Consider the following 12,370-nt stretch of genomic DNA (forward strand, 5'->3'; position numbering starts at 1 on the left):
CTAAACCTATTAGAGGAAATGAAAGCTTCTTGTGCGTTGGCAGGAATAGAGAACTGAGCCTTTCTGAGGGATTTTCCCACTTTGCTAAGGGCAGGCAGCTCAGTGATGGCTTCAGTAAGGGCAAATAAGAGCAGACGCGTACCACGGTCCTATTATCCACTGGCTCCTCTTAGCAACTGAAATTAAAATGTGCTCAACCTGCTTTGAAATCATTTACAAAGTTTGACTAGTTACTACTTATTAAAATTACATCCCAAGAATGACTAGAATTTGACTTCAGAGGCACGAGGGGGGACTAGAAAATGTGGCTGGTCACACACGCACACACACACACACACACACACACACACTATACCTATATAAAATTTGGGCATGTTCATGCAATTTGTGTATGTATGTGTATCTCACAAGAGATATAAGTATTGTTTGAATTATAGGGTTGTCTTCAAACTAAAAGCTAAACCCTGTTGGAACTAAAAGTGCCTTGGTGAAGAGCAAGATGAAATACCATATTGCTTCATGTGACAGACAGTTCCCATTTTTACTAAAACTTGACTCAAAAGCTCACTCAAAGCAATCCCAGTTTTTATTTTGAGGGGTTTATCCCCTCTTGGGACACAATCATGTACGGATGCTGCTGAAGGCTGCTCACCGGGTGAGAGGCAGAGGCCGGAGGACCTGGGACTCCAGTGGCCTCCCTGACAGCATCTGCCCCTGACAACTGACCAGATGAGAACCAGCACGAACCACTGTAAATGTCTGGATGTAGCTCAAGATAAACAGCAAGGCATTTTTTGGAAAATTGTTAAGATTGAAGTTACAAAAAACAATCTTAAAAAAAAAAAAAAAAGATTGAAGTTACAAATCTATAAAATGATTATTGTTAGATATTCCATAATTTTTTACAAAGCTTATTTTCATGGAGTTTTTAAATAGTCTGAGATTTTATTTATTTATTTATTTATACATACATACATACATACGGGGCAGGGGGACAGAACTCAGGGATGCTTAACCGCTGAGTCACACCTCCAGTCCTTTTAAATACTTTATTTAGAGACAGGGTCTCACTGAGTTGCCTAAGGTCTTGCTAAGTTGCTGAGGCTGGCCTTGAACTCATGATCCTCCTACCTCAGCCTCCTGAGCTGCTGGGATTACAGGCATGCACCACTGTGCCTGGCCTAAGTAAGGTTTTATATCTATAAAGGTTATCTCAAAGATTTTCATGGACTATTCATATAAAAGAGGGAGAGGGGGAAATGAATATCGTATTTATTTCTTTTAAAATTTCTTCTAAGTCTGAAGGTTCTGACCTACTTAGGAGTTCAAAATGTAAGTTGAATTAGCTAGATTGGAGTTACACAAAATTATTTCCACAATAAGGTTGTATCTGGTCAACTAAAAGCATTTTAAATAATTCTCTGAGTCTTCTAAAAATTCTGTGTAAGTGTACTACTTGAGTTAGTTTGTAGCATATGAATTATTCAAAAAAATCTTTCTTATAAAGTCCTAAGGCATAAATAACATTTTATTTTGGAATGAAACTAAAAGATTCGTCCTTATATATTGCAAAACATGCCCTTAGAATGGCGCATAGCCGTTCCACCCACTTGTGATAAGTGCTTACAGACCACCTTACAGACTGCCTAAGACATTCACTGGCCAAAAACTCAGTTCTCTACGGCACAGATCATTCACTGTTTTGAGCATTTACGTTTCTAGTCACTGTGATAAGCGCTTCTCTGACATGGTCACCATTCTGTGAGGTTCATAGTAACCAGTGATGGGAAACTGCACATCGATGAAGATGAAATACTTTGCTCAAGGCCATTCTGTTGTCAAGTGACAGCGTCAGGTCATCTGGCACATTCTGAATGTGATGCTATGCCATGGGACAAGTTTACTCTCATTCAGCAATTTATTTTTTGCACATACTCACCATAACTATCACAGCCCCGGCTCCCAACGAACCCTTATTTATTCACCATTCTTTCTCACTTCATTCATTACCTTTCTGTTTACCTTTTCCAGGGTGTATACAACCAGCCACGTGATTAAGGGAAACAAAAATAAGATTTTCCCCCTTAAGTTTGCTCTAAAAAATTCTGTTAACCTGTAAATTTTCATGCCGTACAAAAATGCATATGGTTGATAAATACTACTTCCCCCTTATCTCCTTCCCCAAATCCAACTCTATATAGCTACTAGGAGTTTGTGGTGTCCTATTTTCTAATTCCTTTTTTCCTATTCATGTGCACCCATATACACGTGTCCATATATGCACAGTTTTTCCATTTACGTGTGTGTATTCACACACACACACGTGTGTATGTACAGGATGTATGTACATAGTCCTTCCTTCTTTGCTTTGAACAAATCCAATATGAACAATTTCAGTCACTATGGTTCAAGTATCACCAGTCCCCCAAGACCATGGTTCAAATTCCAGTTAGAAAATTGACTGTTGTTCTTCAGTCCACAAATCACGAATGTAGTATCGTATGTGCCCCGTGACTAGAAACTAAGGTCACTTCTTTTGAAGCCTGTTAGTGGCTGGTCACTGTGCATCTGCAATTCCTTCGGTTCCTGCACAGAGTGCAGTGTGCAGCGACGCTGCTTCATTTCCTGGTGATACAGCCACGTGACATTTTACAAAGATGATGAGTTGGCAGAGGGCACTGGCCAACAAGGACAAAGGGCACAGCAAAGAAATTAAGTGGCAACCACGGAAGTGAAGCTGAGAGGATCGTGGGCATGCTGGTACTGCTGCAGCTTGATGGGCCACGGGGGCGAAACTCAGCCAAGGGAACGCAATGAAAAGCTGTCCCAGAGGAAGTGATGCTGGCATAGACTTTCACCTTAGAAAGTTCTGGGAGCTATTTCACAACACTGAGAGCAAAATAAAGGAATGTGACAATTTGCCAAGGTATGGAAAAGGATACTTGCTCTGTATCACAACTTCTATCCTAATTAGAAAGCAGACACTGCTGAAAAACTTAGTAAGTTTTGGACAAATAAAACCCTGAATTCTCAATATATGAAATGCCTTAAGTTATGATGTATTAAATTTACTATTTTTTCATTTCTCTACATTGATAATTGAAATTTCAAGAATTATTATGTTAACTAATGTTTTTAAAGTTCTTGGAAAAATCATTTTTCCCCATTGATTGTTTTGCAATTTCAGCTTGTCTGGTCATTTTTACGGTCCTGCCTAACTGCAAAACAAGGGCCAAATATGAATGTATATATGAATAGGTATGTGTATGCATAGAACTAGTCTTAAAAGATAAAAGCATACTCATGTTCATTATGAAACTTGTGTTCTTTGCATATGTAAGTACAATTAGATGTTTGTGATTCTTTTTAATGCCTGCATTGTATTCCACTGCACAGACAGTTATATGCTGAATATCTCCTGCCGATGGACATATACACTGTTTTTAGTTTTCCACTATTACAATGATGACTCACTTTTGTGCACATATGCAAATATTTTAGGGAGGCAATTTCTACAAGTGAAACTACTGGGTCATTAAAATAAGAAAACTATTTACCTTCACTAATGATCATGGCAATATAAAGCAACACCACAATAACATTTTACATTTGAATGGACCAAATTCAAGTCTGACAGTACCAAGCTGGAGAGAACATGGGTCCACTGGCTCTCAGGTATTTTGCCAGGGTTGGTATAATTCTGAGAGCCTCTTTGGGAAACTGCCCAACATGGGCCCTACACTTCACACAGGCACATGCAGGAACTGGGTTCTAATCATGCCCATGCGACTGAGGCCTGGTCTCTCCTGCAGACCTTGTTAGTCATTAGCCTTTTTGTTTACTTATTTTCTTGTCTTTCCTCCAGACAACAACACAAGCTTTAGAGCAGAGACTCTAACTTGCCCATCACTGGACCAGACCAACATAAAACATCGCTCAATGAGTAGCTGGATGAGTGAATCTGCACCTCCTGATTTAGGGGGACTGCACATCTTTTCATTACGGTCTCTTCTGGGAACCGCACATTCCTTGGCAATTTTCCAACTGGAAATCGCTTATTGCTTATAGGAGCTCTTCACATATTAAACACAGTAATTCTATGTCTATTTTGTTTTGAAAATATTTTGAGTTTGTCATTTCCTTTTTCATTTCTGTTCTTTTTTGTTCTCCAGATGCTTACCATTTTTTATGTGGTCATACATGTCAATGATCCCGATCATTCCTTTAGGTTTCTCAGGAAAAGCATTCCAACCTTCAACACAACACTCTCCTTTATCCTTTTCTGGCATTTCTGTCGTTTTATTTTTATGTTAAATCATTAATTCCTTTCCAATCTATCTGCACAGTATCGGGTAGAGATTTAATTTTTGTTATTCTTTTTGAATATTCCTAATACCATTTACCAAACAGGTCACTCCTTCCCAATGTTTTTTTTTTTTTAAATCTGTATATAATTATGACAGCATGATTTGACTTTGAAGTGTTTGTTCAGTTTATTTTTAAACTTTATTTCCCCAGTTTAAATAAATCATGGCTTATAGGTTTCTAAGTAGTAAAATTATCTTATGACATATACTTAAAACAGAAGGTATATTAAAAAAAAACCCAGAAACATGATTTGAGAGAAAATATTTAATCTATTTCATGAAAAAAAAGTACACAGCTTTAGAAAGAGAGGCATTAAGTTTCCATGTGCAGTATAAACACAATCTTGCTTTCTACGATCACATGTATCACACCTCTTCTGCACTGGTAAAGGCCACTGTGCTCACTGCAAACAATATGTGCACTTGAAAAAAGTCACTGAAGAATGCAGTCTTGCAATAAAAGTAGAAATAGTGTTGTATAAAAATATATTAATCTGTCTACATTAAATACTTTAAAAATGCACATGTAAATTTTTTTAGAACTAGACCATGCCTAGAAATATCAATATCTGAACTTGTAAGTTAGATTTTTCATTGCAGTTTCAATCAATTAAGAAAAAATAAATACATTATACTTTGGAATTGTAAGGATGAAGTCAGCAGAGCAGACCAACTCTAATCTCAGAAATAAAAGCACATACATAAAAGACAGGAAAGAATCTGTTTTTACAATTAAATGTATTTACAAAATGTTAAAATCTGAAGCAGTGATAAATATATGTAAATCTCAACTACACAGCAAATTTAATTTCTCTGCAAACCACACGTAAAGTAATGATAGTGACTATTAGATTTCTAAAATGCCTCTCAATGTATCCTAAGAGGGAGATTTTGATTTTTTTTTTTTTTAAATTTAACCTATGTGAAGGACAATTGGGAACATAGAGATCAAACCGGAGAGAAATTAATTTGAAGTTGCAAAGGGTATTGTTCCCCTACTTTTAAAACTGAGATATTAGGAATTTAAGGGGAGGAAAAAAAATCCCAGCAACATGAGCTCCTTCTTGCACATCTACGGTCGCTGACATCACCACAGTTCCTCAATGAAACTTCTACACGAACTTCTGCTGTTCCTAAAGAGTGGGAGGCCAAGGTGTACAGGGGAACTGGTGGTTTACTGTTTTCCAGATAATGCCGATGATGACTATTCAGACCTACGCACGGCCCACTGCAACTCTAAACCAACAGAAACTGGCCCGTGTTTCTGGTGGGACTAAGAATAATGACTACAAATTTTAAAAGCAGAAGATAGCTATGTGACAGAGTTAGGAACTTGACTATCTTTACCCTTAAGAAGCATAATTTATTGACTAATGTTTTGTCCTATTTATCTCAACATATTTTTCATGAGCACTGCACAAACTAGGTAAAGAAGGAATAACAAAAATTTCACTTAAACAGGTCTGCTTAAATCTAAGGGCTAATTTTTTTTTCTCTCTACTTCTTAACACTGAGTTCTCCTTTCACTTTATTTCAAAAGGAAACATGTACCCAAACATTGTGTGAATGTTCAAGTATTTAACATTAAAAATCTGACAATTTGCCTAACCCTGTTTCTTAACCAAACCTGCTTTGGAGGAAGGAATCCTTACCACACGCGGACAGCTACCAGGATGCTTTCTGGTGCAAGGCTGTTGAGAGCTCATTTGTGCTCAGTCAGAGCTTTTTAATGTAAGATGGATGGCCCAGGGGAGGGATATTTGGAGATGCCTGCAATACTCTGCCTCTGGTCCGGAGGCTTTCAACAGAACAAAACATCCTTTGGTACGCGTGAGAGTGGCATGCCAGGGAAGAAGGACACCCAAACGACAAATAACTTTATAGGCAAACATTCCACAACAAGTGGCTAGGATTTTAACTTTTCAACTCTAACCTTTGAAAGTGATCAAACCAGACCTGCACACTAAGAAAAGGAAGGGCTGTCCAAAAGCCGAGTAGGGCCACCTCCATTTTTCTTTATGCAGACTCTGCCAGAGGTGGCAGGCTACTCCAGTCAGTATGTGCCGGGGCTAGGGTTTGTGGGCTAGGGTTTGTGGGCTACGGCATATACATAGAAGACTCAAACCTCTAACTTCAGCTCTTATTCTTTATATTAACCTATTGCAAAGAAATGAAAGAAAAGCAAACTTTTAATTATTCAGAACAAAACAGTGACTTAGGATTAGTGCTAATTCTTTATTTAAATAAACTATGTGCCACAGGTGGAAAAAGCAATCTTGATGATTAATGGTAAATTGTACTTTTAAAGTATGTCACCATCATCACTTTCTTATGTGGACGTACATCTCCCTATAGATTCCAGGTGGGATTTTATAACAAAATTTTAAAATTCTTTATTGCATGCTACTGCTACTTAACAAGCAAACCATTTAAAGTGAAAAGATGCCTGCCTTCTACACAAGAATGATCCATGAACCGTAACCACTGCTAGCATGTTGCTTCATTCCTTTTAATAGTATCTAATGCTGAAACCATAGGCTGGTCCTGGCAAAAACTTTACTGTACTTAAACTGCATGTACTTGTGTCATTGTGGAATGGTTTATATACCAGTATTTACAAAGCAAGAAAACAGACGACTTTCTATTTCTAGATTTCATTTGCCTAACAAAATTTTCTTAAATACAAATGAGCTTATCAGGGTTTGAAACCGTCCTGTGAATTCAGTTAGTCTCTATGCCAAGGTCTTCGCTACTGTTGGAAGACCAACTCAAACAGCACAGGTGGGACGAACACTGGAACTTCTTTAATACCTGCATCTGCCAAGAAAATCTGTGGATAAATAGATCAAAGAAGGGTAGTGCATAAAATCTTTTGAGAAACAACAATTATACAGACCATTCCAAGGTCTGAATGATAACATATATATATATATATATATATATATATATATACATACATAGAAGTCATGCACTTAAATGAATTTAAATTTCAAAAATAATCACTAAGGGCATTGGTTTCTTTGGATGGACAAATCACTAGATAGAGCCTGGAAAGATCTGTGTGTGAGAGGCAGTACAGCAGGGGGCTGAGCACACTCCCATCCAGGCTCTGCCACTTCCTAAAGGCGTGAACTTGACTCTGCTGGTGTAACTGCTCAAAGCTGCCTCAGCTTGCTGTCCCTCCTTTTGAGCTGGTTGTGAGGGTTCCCAAATTATTGCCTGAAGCTTTGCAGAAGCACTGGGAAGTGCTTCGTACTCTGCTTTGTACTTAGCTGGAGGCGTGGGAAAGTGTCCACAGGAGTATGTGTTCTGCATTTCACCACCCCCGCCTTTTTACACTACATCCTGTAGCAGAGCCAGGAATCAGGAGACCTGTGGGGCGGTCTCCAAAGTATCTACCCTTCATTCTCCTCCCCTGTGTCTCCTGACAACACCTGGCACCTGCTGACTGACACCCGGCCCTGTTCTAGGTGTCCCATCATTCTGGGGCTTTCTGATCTCAAAGCTGTTTCCTCATCTGCACAAGGGAAACGATATCTTCCTGTCCGGTTTAAAAGGTTATTCTGAAGCTCAATTAAGGCAGTATTTATGAAAGCACTTTGAAGATCCTGTGAAACTTCTGGCTAAGACACAGGCATCCTGGTGCAAGTTGCTGGGCACATGTGTTGGAGTATGGTCCAGGGTGTCTGGACCCTCTTTGAAGCAAGTTGTGTGGGTCCAGATCTTTAAAAATTTTAATAGGATCGTAGGCATGCATCTTTACAACTACAGTATTGTTTGTAAAACAGCGATATGCTTTATTATAAGACTCATTCTCTTCTTGAACCCCACTCTATGGAGAATACTAACATATCAAATAGTTGGTAGATAAAGATTTTCCTTTATAATTTGCAGTTGCAAAGAAAATGTGAAGGCATGTGTGTCTGTGGTCAACTTATCATTATTATTAACTAAGCCTACAAGTAAAAGTTTCATTAGTTACTAAACGCTAAAGAAAAAAAATATTATATTATAGATTCATATTTTTATTATCTTCTCCAATTTTCCAACTTTGGAAAAGCAAGCAGAGAATAACTTATCTCAGTGGTTATTAGCTCAAAAGTAGACTGGTCATGAAAGAAATGTGAGAACTTCTTGAATTGATCTTCATATCTATATACACATATACATACACTCATCCACACATATGCTGTTTTGTGCTACATTAATACTTACATTTTAAGTTTACTATAGCTTTTTGAAGACCTGATGATACTATAACTAAATACATTATTAGAACAGTTAGGGAGAAAATTGTTTTTCATAGTCATTGAACTTTGCCAAAGTTACACTTATGGGTAATTAAACACAAGGTTTTCTTTTGTGAATAGGTTAAATATTTGCTTGAGATAGAATATTCAAGATAAGCAAAGTTCTTTCCAGGGATCATAGTAATCCTGAGTATAAATTTTCTTAAAATCTTGCTATCTGTAAAACGATATCACAGCAAAGAGAAAAAAATATAATTTAGAATAAAGATTCCAGGCATTATGTTAAAATTTGTGTAATGCTATCTTACTAGCATTATAATTAAGGTGACATAACTGAAATCTTAACTCTTTTGAAACTCACTGGACATAACTTGTGTAACAAGAAAAGCAAAAGTAAAAAAATAAGAGTTCTTACAGAAAACAGGAGGCAGACACAGATCAAGAAGTATTAAAAAACTTTCTAGGGCCTACTCTTATATAAGAGGTTTCTGTTAGTTATAAATTCTAGAATCACTTTCACATTGCTTTAGTGTGATTTATTCAAAATCATACTAATCCATTATAAATAACATTTTTAATGTATACAACAATGCAGCCTGGCAGTGGGTAAGAATAAGAATGTTTGATGAAAGAGTACTCTCAAAATCAAGAAAAATATTTGCCTAAGACTAACCTAAAACTCTACCTGGACAAATAAAGGGAAAGTTTAAAAAGTAGTTTTAGACTTTTCATGTACATGAAAATATATAAACATACTCTGTGTGTATTATGCTGAAAAATAAATCATCAGTTATTTCTACATTAGCAAGTTAAAACTTTATCTATTTCTTTTAGAGAGTGAGACTATTTATGTCCCTACACAGGAAATCAGCCAAAATATTCTCATCCTGTCCAAGTGGAAATGAAAAGTACAATAAGTCAAATGAGATTAAAAAGTAATAAGGTCTATTCTCCATAAAAAAGAACATCAATGTTATGCATCTTTTTATTACACAACATTATTTTTGGTTGTTTGTGGAGGGAAAATGTTTATGAGGTAATTACATACAATTTCAAACAGGATTCTTTTTAATTTTATATTGTATTTCTCTGTAAAAGTAGTTTTTGAAGGTTATTAACCAAATCAGTCATGATCTATATATTCTCTTCAGAGATTTCACCAACCTTCTGAATGAAACAAATAAATACTATGTTTCAAGCCTATATTTCTAAAAAATATAAATAAAAGGGCAGACAATGGTGTTTAAAAGATTACACTTTTAAATTTAGCACTGTTTTTGAAGGAGGGGGAGCATATTATATCATATTGTCTATAAATATAAGGAGGGGAAGCATATTATTTCATATTGTCCATAAATATTTATTGAATAAATAAACATGGCTCACCTGAGGTTTTTAAAATCTTGTAAGCTGATTAAATCGCAAACATGTTGACTCCATATTCAGAAAAACAAGTTTTCAGATAGTTATAAGATAAATTATGATAATAATTTTTTTTTTTCTAAAAACCTCCAATATTCTCAGTGGCTATTTCTTTTTGGTTTTAAAAAAACAAAACCAACAAAACAGTGTTGCAAATCACTATGTTTTGGCCCTAATACTTTAAAGAGTAGTATATTAAGATATACTATATCTGCTAATTATACAAAAGCACTTCACATTGAAAATTTCAATACGAAGGCTTAAATGTGATTTTAAAAAACATTACGATCAAAGATCAAAATTTTAAATATGGGAATCAAAAATCCCAAACACAACAAATCTGCATTTAAAGCTTACAAGTAAAATATAAATTTCCAAAACATACATACCCATTTATATCAGATTCAACTGTCACAATAAATTTTTTATCACAGACAGTAATGTATCCTAAGTCCCTTCTCTTAGAAAGTCATAATATTTCTGAGGACCCATTCATTATCTGGTAAAAATGCATTCATTCACAAAACAAAACAAAACAAGACAGTTAAGGGAGCAGGTCTGTTCATTCAACTTTTTCTATATAAAGTTATAAGGCATTAATAATGCTGTGTTAAAACAACAAATAATTTATAATAAAAATAGATCAAAACTCTCTTTTAAAAATATTTCAACTGAGAAAAATCAAAGAAGAGAATAAAGATCATATGTAACCACCACATGCTCTAAGCTTCTACTATAAAGAAAATACCATTTTTTTCTTTTTTGGCTTAAAGTAGACCTTATGCCTTAAATGGCAGGTGTCCTTACACAAACATATATATTAGAGCTTAGATCTACCTAAAGTTACTGTGAAATTTATATGCGCAAGTGTGTTGATTGCTATTAATAAAGGTAGAAAATCTTAGTTAAAATACTTGGTATTATTATTATCAGCACTTCAGTCTTATGCCAAATAGCTACAAAGATTTCATTATCTTGGTTTAAATGATGGTCAATGATTTAGCTAATACAAAGTTAGAATGAATTTGTGTACAATAATAAGAAAGCATAGCTTTATTTTAATTTAGTTGCTAGAACCGAGCAATGGGTGTCTTGGAATCCAGAGGCATAAATAAAGTTTTTTTCTGTAAGTTACTGTGATGACAGAAATGGAAAAAGGCCTGTGGCTAAGGGCTGCTAGCTGGCTTGCTAGAATACATACCTGAGCTCTACTGGATCTATGCGCCCTGGTTGTACATCAGTTATTTGTAAAGGCTGCCTGAACAAAATTCCCTTCATCATGCAAGCACTGCTGTCTGCACTACAGTAATAGAGAAACACACTGATAGATATGACTGCTGTAAGTGATAAGCAATTGCTAGGAATTTGCAGTGAAATCGCTGGTTGGTTGGAAATGTTCTCTATGTCTCCAGACAGTATCTGTCCTTGAAGAAGCCACTCATTATCTAGAAAATAAAAGAAGTAAATTATTAAGATTGTATAAGAAGACAAGTAGGAAATTGGAAAAATCTAGGGAGACAAGATACATTCAATCAACTAATATTGCTGAAGGCTTCTAATGCTGGGCATTACAACCTGGATCAAGGGCATAAATATAAATAAGACAAAATGACCACCAATGAGCCCAGTCTGGTGATTTCCATATGTAATTATTACAATTGTGCCTTTGTTTGAACACCATAAAATAAATCATAAACTTATTTCCACTGAAATCAAGCTGAATATTGCAAATATGGCTCTAGATCCTTAAGGCACAAATTTCAAAATGAAACCTAGGTGGTATGAATAAACATAAGGTAGGTGAGATAATAGATCATTTTTACTGCAGATTAGCACTTTCAAAGATGTAGTGTAAAAAGAATTTTATCTGGGAAATACAAATACATGTACAACTCTATGGTGGCTTTTTAGTTAAGATAATCATGAATTCTGGAATATCTTAGAGTATTAATAATAAAAATAAAGATAATGTTGCATATACAATCTGAGTCTAAACAATACAAAAACTAAGAGATTTTTTTCTACCCCATTTTAATTTATAAAATTTGTCCTAGACTTAGATACACAGATTATCTATATAAATGTCCAATAAACCACTAAAAGAATTTTAAACCTTCTAGTATTAAAATTCTTTAACAACTTATTCATCTTGAGCCTTCTCTCTGAGGAAGGCCTGTGTCCTACTGAGGAAGCAGAACTGCATGGACATTTAGTTTAGGAGGGGGACGGTCATCAAGAATCAGATTCAGGAAACTCGAGCAACGTCTTCCTGCCATTCAAGAGCACGCTCAACATCTCTCAGAACTTATCAATAACTTCACCTTTGTACAA

At 35.7% G+C, this 12,370-nt stretch overlaps 1 protein-coding gene and 1 long non-coding RNA gene across 2 annotated transcripts in view; one reads left to right on the forward strand and one right to left on the reverse strand.

Moving 5' to 3' along the window:
• Positions 1-1,007: 1,007 nt before the first annotated feature.
• On the forward strand, positions 1,008-10,349 carry LOC306660028. The gene is made up of 2 exons (XR_013763529.1): positions 1,008-2,926; positions 3,866-10,349. It is a non-coding gene; the product is annotated as an uncharacterized lncRNA (long non-coding RNA).
• Positions 10,350-10,968: 619 nt separating this feature from the next.
• NHLRC2 (NHL repeat containing 2) overlaps positions 10,969-12,370 on the reverse strand; it is a gene marked incomplete at its 5' end in the record, with an annotated part of 56,589 nt that continues 55,187 nt past the window's right edge. The window contains one exon of the mRNA XM_079138088.1: positions 10,969-11,484. Coding sequence (XP_078994214.1) covers positions 11,228-11,484 — 257 coding nt within the window. The 3' untranslated portion in view covers positions 10,969-11,227. The remainder of the gene's footprint in view (positions 11,485-12,370) is intronic.

Source organism: Sciurus vulgaris, assembly GCF_902686455.1.
Source record: "Sciurus vulgaris genome assembly, chromosome: 4".
Classification (NCBI taxonomy): Eukaryota; Metazoa; Chordata; class Mammalia; order Rodentia; family Sciuridae; genus Sciurus; species Sciurus vulgaris.